The following is a 5258-nucleotide window of genomic DNA, read 5'->3' as shown; positions in this document are numbered from 1 at the left end:
TGAGCTCCCAGTGACACACTGGGGCCAAAAGAGCTAATGTGAACCTGGGATGCATAAACATTATCTGGAGCACAGAGTTTATTTTATCTCTGTAACTGGCGCTGGTGCGAGCGCTGCTGGAATCCAGTGCCCAGTTCTGGTGCCCACAGTTCAAGAAGGATGGTGATTAATTGGAGCGGGGGCAGAGAAAAGCCAAGACAATGATTAAAGGATTAGAAAACCTGCTTCATAATGAGAGACTCAAGGAGCTCAGTCTATTTAGCTCAACAAAGAGAAGGCTAAGGGGTGATTGGATCATAGTCTATAAGCACCTACATGGGGAACAAATTCAGCGGGTCTTGTCAATCTAGCGGGTAAAGATGTAGCAGCGCAATGGCTGGAAGCTGAAGCTAGACAAATTCAGACTGGAAATAAGATGCACATTTTTAATAGGGAGGGTAATTAACCACTAGAACAATTTCCCAAGGCTCGTGGTGCATTCTCCATCACGGGCAATGTTTAAAAACAGACTGGATGTGTTTCTACAAGATCTGCTCTACTTCAAACACGAATTAATTCAGGGAAGTTTTAGGGTTATGCAGGGGTCAGCATAGCTGCTCACATTGGTTCCTTCTGGCCTTGAAATCTATAAAACAGTGGGGACCCTGATCTGTAATGGCATTTGGGTGCTGCCACAATACAAGTAAACTAGTTGTAAAATGGCCTGGATCCACATGGAGTCAGCCCATGGTGCCTAAACACCACGAATCTGGCCCAGCTTAACCAAAATGCTCTAAGTTGGTTCTTTTTCTTTGCCTTCATGTCTCTGAGCTGTTAGGCAAGGGATTTCCCAGCTTTTCTCTACCAACATGACTGGTAGAAACTTACACAATCACCTGACTCCAGGAGCAGGTGCTTTACTAAACATCAGGTATCATCAGACTGCTGAGAGTTGGCAACACTGGAGTGAAGAGTGGCTGTGCTGCAGCTGGGCATCGGAACTGGCCCGGGGATGGTGGGACAGCTGGGTCAGAACCGGCCCCGGGGAGTGGCTGGGGTGGAGCCAGGCGTCGGAACCAGCCACCATCCTGTGGTTTCTCTCTGCGCGGCCCCTGGCTTGTAGCAATGCCTTTGATGCCACCCCGGCTAGCTAGGTGGCTGGGTGGAACCCGGCATCCCTGGATCTCAAAGCCTGAGCCAAAGGGTCATTAATGGCCCTTTTGTCTCCTGAGCCCTGCTCTGGGGACTGAGGCCAAGAAGGGCCAAGCCCCACTATCCCAGCTCGGGGAGGGGGGGGTCTAGTGGTTGGAGCAGGGGGAGGCTGGGAGCCAGGACTCCTGGGTTCTGTCCTTGGCTCTGGGAGGGGAGTAGGGGCCAGGGGTCAGAGCAGGGGGCTCCCCCTCCCTGGCCAATGGGCCCTCGCTAGCGCTCTGCTCCTGTCCCCTCCCGCCCCAGGCAGGGGCTGGCGGGCTGTGGGGGTGGGGCTCCTCCCCCCGGAGTGCAGGACTCACCTCCTGCCCAGGGGGCAGCAGACGGAAGACGGGGGACGCTCTAGTCGCGTGGTTGCGCCTTTATGGTGCTTCCGCGCTGCAAGTGGCGCATGCGCCCTGAGTCGGGGGCGGACAGGCGGGCAGCGTAGGCTGGAGATGGAGCTGGAGCCGAGCTTCGCGCACATGGGGCTGGACGGGCGGCTGCTGCAGGTACCGGCCCCCGGGCCGGGCTGGGCGGGAACTCAGGAGCCCTGGCACCCAGCTCTAACCATTAGATTCGCCCCGGACCCTCCCATCCCGCCCCTCCCTGGGCTGGGGAGGGAACCCAGGAGTCCTGGCCCCCCCCCCCCCCGCTCTAATCACTAGATTCCCCCCGGACCCGCCCCCCCGACACCCCTGGGCTGGGGAGGGAACCCAGGAGTCCTGCCCCCCCCCAATCCCTAGCCCCTCCCAGAGCCAGGAGAGGACCATGGGGTCCAGCCAGTGCCGCCCCCAGGGCAGGGTGGGAGGCACGAAGCCGGGAGGCCCTTCTCCCTGCAGAGGCCACAGGAGACCCCCGCCCTCCCTGTGTCCGTGGGGGGTGTCTCAACGAGGGATCAGGCGCGTCCCACCAATCGCATCCCCCTCGGTGCCTGGGTCCCCTGGCAATGCCCAGCTGCTGCCCTGGGTGTGTGGGTGTGTGGGGGGGGTGATGATGTGACCCTTCCCCCTGCTCTTCTTGGTATCCCCCCCAGCTGTGCTGTGGGGAGCATGGCCTAGTGGCTAGAGCGCTGGCCTGGCTGTCAGGGTGCTGGGGTTCTGTTCCTGGCCCTGCCACCCAGGTGTGTGGAGCTGTGGGTGTGTCCCCTGCTCTGTGGCATGGGGTGATGGGGCTGGGGTGAAATTCATCCCCTTGGCAAAGCTCCATGCGATCTGGGCTGCCAGTTGCTGGCTGTGGTGGGGGCCTTAAGACTTGGGCATAGAGCCTGGCTACTTGCGTGCCCTCCCACCCCCCCAGTGGGAAGAGCCCAGGGCACTGAGCGCTCTAGTCTCAGCCGACGGAGGGGCTGGAAGGGCCCTGCAGCGCTGCCCCCCCCCCTTGTGCCCCAGACGCTTTGGCTGCTCTCTGGGGTTCCTACCAGGCTCCCTCCATTCATCCCCGCAGGCCATCGCTGAGCTGGGCTGGGCCAAGCCCACACTGATCCAGGAGAAGGCCATTCCGCTGGCCCTGGAGGGCAAGGACCTGCTGGCCCGGGCTAGGACTGGCTCTGGGAAGACGGCCGCCTATGCCATCCCCCTCCTCCAGCACTTGCTCCAAGTGAAGATGGTATGTCTGTCCCCGGGGGCACAACTAACGGCTCTGGCAGGCTTCTTGGGGGAGCCCCTCACTGCACTGGGTCCAGGCCTGATCCTGTTAGGAGCCCCACTGGCTTGGGCAGCGGGAACCCTGAGTCCCTGGGAGAGCAGCTTGGGTCCTTGTGCCCCTCAGCCCGCATGGGCCCCTTTTGCTGCTCATGCCAAGGTGCCCTGGGTGGAGGGACGGGGACGGTCTCTGCTGCGGGCAGCCTGGGCGCCCTGGTGCATCAGATCAGAACCTGGCTCTCCAGCAGCTTGGTGCCCTCTCGAGCCCCAAGGCCGTTGCTGTGTAACAGGAGATGGTAGCACCTGGGGGGGGGCTGCCCTGGAATGGGTGCAGTGCCTGGCTTGGGGCAGTGTCTATCCCTGGGGCACAGGCATTGTATCCTCTCCAGCGAGATACCCCGGGACATCCCACTGAGTGCATGGCAGGCCGTGGGTGCCCAGCTGGTGTCTGACCCTGACTCTTATCCTCCAGTCCCCCTTGGTGATGGAGCAGGCGGTGCGTGGGCTGGTCCTGGTGCCCACCAAGGAGCTGGGCCAGCAGGTGCTGCAGATGATCCGGCAGCTGACGGCGTACTGCTCCCGCGATGTCCGTGTTGCCGATGTCTCCGGGCAGGTGGACATGTCTGCACAGAGGTGAGAGCCCCAGGGAGAAGGGGCAGGCTAGGGCAGACAGGAGGGGGAGTGGGCTGGGGGCTGGGGAGGGGGAAGATAGGAACTTAGGGGGCCTGGTGCCCACTCATTGTCAGTGGTCAAAGCTGCCCGCTCCCTGGGAGCAGCCTGTGACCCGAGTGCCAGCCGCTCGCAGGACCCGATGCACCCCGGTCCACCATGGAGCCAAAGAGCCGGCTGGCTTGGAGCATGTCTGGGGATACATGACGGGGAGCTATTGGCCCCTCCCAACCCCAAGGGCTCTGCTGCCCTGGAGAGACCAGAGAGCCTCCGGTGAGCCAGTGGCAATGCGTCAGGCAGGGCCCCCGCTGGGGTCAGCTGCTCTCCGGCTGAAGCTCTCCACGCGGATCGGCCTTTCCTGCCCTGATGGGGGCGCTGCCCTTCCCTTCCCCCCCAGGCAGGAGCCCTGGGAGCTCTGCAGGCTCACGAACTCCCCATGAAGGAATTTCGGGGACACCTCCCTGGTTGGGGGTAGGGGCTCTGCAGTGCGGTGACTAGCTAAGCCCGGCTGTGATCCAAGCCCGGCTGGCTACCGGGACCAGCATGGACCTGGCTGGGCCAGCCCAAGCTATGGACTAGCTCCACTCGGGGCAGGACTGGGGGCACAGCCTCTCTGCTCAGTGAGGATCACTGGCCAGCAGCTCCTGCGAGCTGAGCCCCTGGGGCAGTTACCCCATGTCCCCCCCTTCCCCCACTGGTAGAGGCTGCCAGTGCCTGGGGCCGCTTCTGCTCTGGCCCCTCCTGCTTCTGACCAGCTGTGGGGAGCAGCCAGGCCCCGAGAGCTGTGTCGTCCTTGGGGAAAGGAGCGGGACCTGTCTGGCTCCCTGCAAACCCAGGCAGCTGCTGTCCCAGTTGCACTGGAATCCTGGGCTACAAGATTTTCTTTGCAACCGTAAGAGCGAGGGCCCGGCCCAGGGGAGGACATGTGTGCCCAGCGGAGGGCGTGTGCGTGCGGGGGGCCCGGCCCGGGGGAGGGCGTGTGCGCGCGGGGGGCCCGGCCTGGGGGAGGGTGTGTGCCGTGGCTGGCTCTTGGCTGCACTCTGGGGAATGCTGCTGTATTAGAACCCTGCAGGCAGGCAGCAAGATCTAGTGTTTGGGGTAGGGGACAAGGAGCAGGACTCCTGGGTTCTTTTCCTGGCTGTCCCTGACTTGCTGTGCGACCATGGGTAGTTCTGGTCCCCCACGCCGCATAGGAGGCGCTGGCGATCGCTGTGTATCTGGCCTGGTGGTGACCCCGGCCCCGTGTGGCCCAGCCCCTCACGCCGCTCTGTGCCCCTGGCAGGCCCATCCTGATGGAGAAGCCGGATGTGGTGGTGGGGACGCCCTCACGGGTCCTGGCTCACCTGCAGGGCCACAGCCTGAGCTTGCGCCACTCCCTGGAGGTGCTGGTCCTGGATGAGGCCGACCTACTCTTCTCCTTTGGCTTTGAGGAGGATCTGAAGAACCTGCTATGGTGAGCTGCTGGGGCTGGCCAGCCCTGCCCCCAGCCTGAGCAAGGGGGCCCTGGGGAGCAGGTATGATCTGGTAGGGTGGGGGGTCCATTCGGGAGAGGGAGTGATCTGGGGGGGGGCCCAGTGAGTGGGGTTGATTGGGGAGGGAAGATTTGCTTTGCTGCCTGTCGCCCGAGGGTCCATACTGCCTATAAGGCCCAGCCAGGGCTCCCCTGTCCTGGCTGAGGCTCAAGGCCGGGAGACAGCGACTGCTGTTGTGGGGAGGATCATACCCCTCTTATGTGGGCTGTGGACAGAGCCCTCGGCAGCAGGGTGGCCAGCCTCTCCT

General features: G+C 62.8%; 1 protein-coding gene across 1 annotated transcript in view; it reads left to right on the top strand.

The window, feature by feature from the left end:
* The first annotated feature begins 1625 nt into the window (after window positions 1-1625).
* LOC113407679 (probable ATP-dependent RNA helicase DDX56) overlaps window positions 1626-5258 on the top strand; it is a 7296-nt gene continuing 3663 nt past the window's right edge. The window contains exons 1-4 of the mRNA XM_026657043.1: window positions 1626-1679; window positions 2614-2775; window positions 3283-3443; window positions 4762-4932. Of these exons, the coding sequence (XP_026512828.1) occupies window positions 1626-1679; window positions 2614-2775; window positions 3283-3443; window positions 4762-4932 (548 nt within the window). The remainder of the gene's footprint in view (window positions 1680-2613; window positions 2776-3282; window positions 3444-4761; window positions 4933-5258) is intronic.

The sequence above is a fragment of the Terrapene carolina genome, unplaced genomic scaffold (assembly GCF_002925995.2).
Source record: "Terrapene carolina triunguis isolate 2854851 unplaced genomic scaffold, T_m_triunguis-2.0 Scaffold51, whole genome shotgun sequence".
Classification (NCBI taxonomy): Eukaryota; Metazoa; Chordata; order Testudines; family Emydidae; genus Terrapene; species Terrapene triunguis.
The sequence above is the reverse complement of the archived record's forward strand: the minus strand, read 5'-3'. Positions and strand labels throughout refer to the sequence as shown.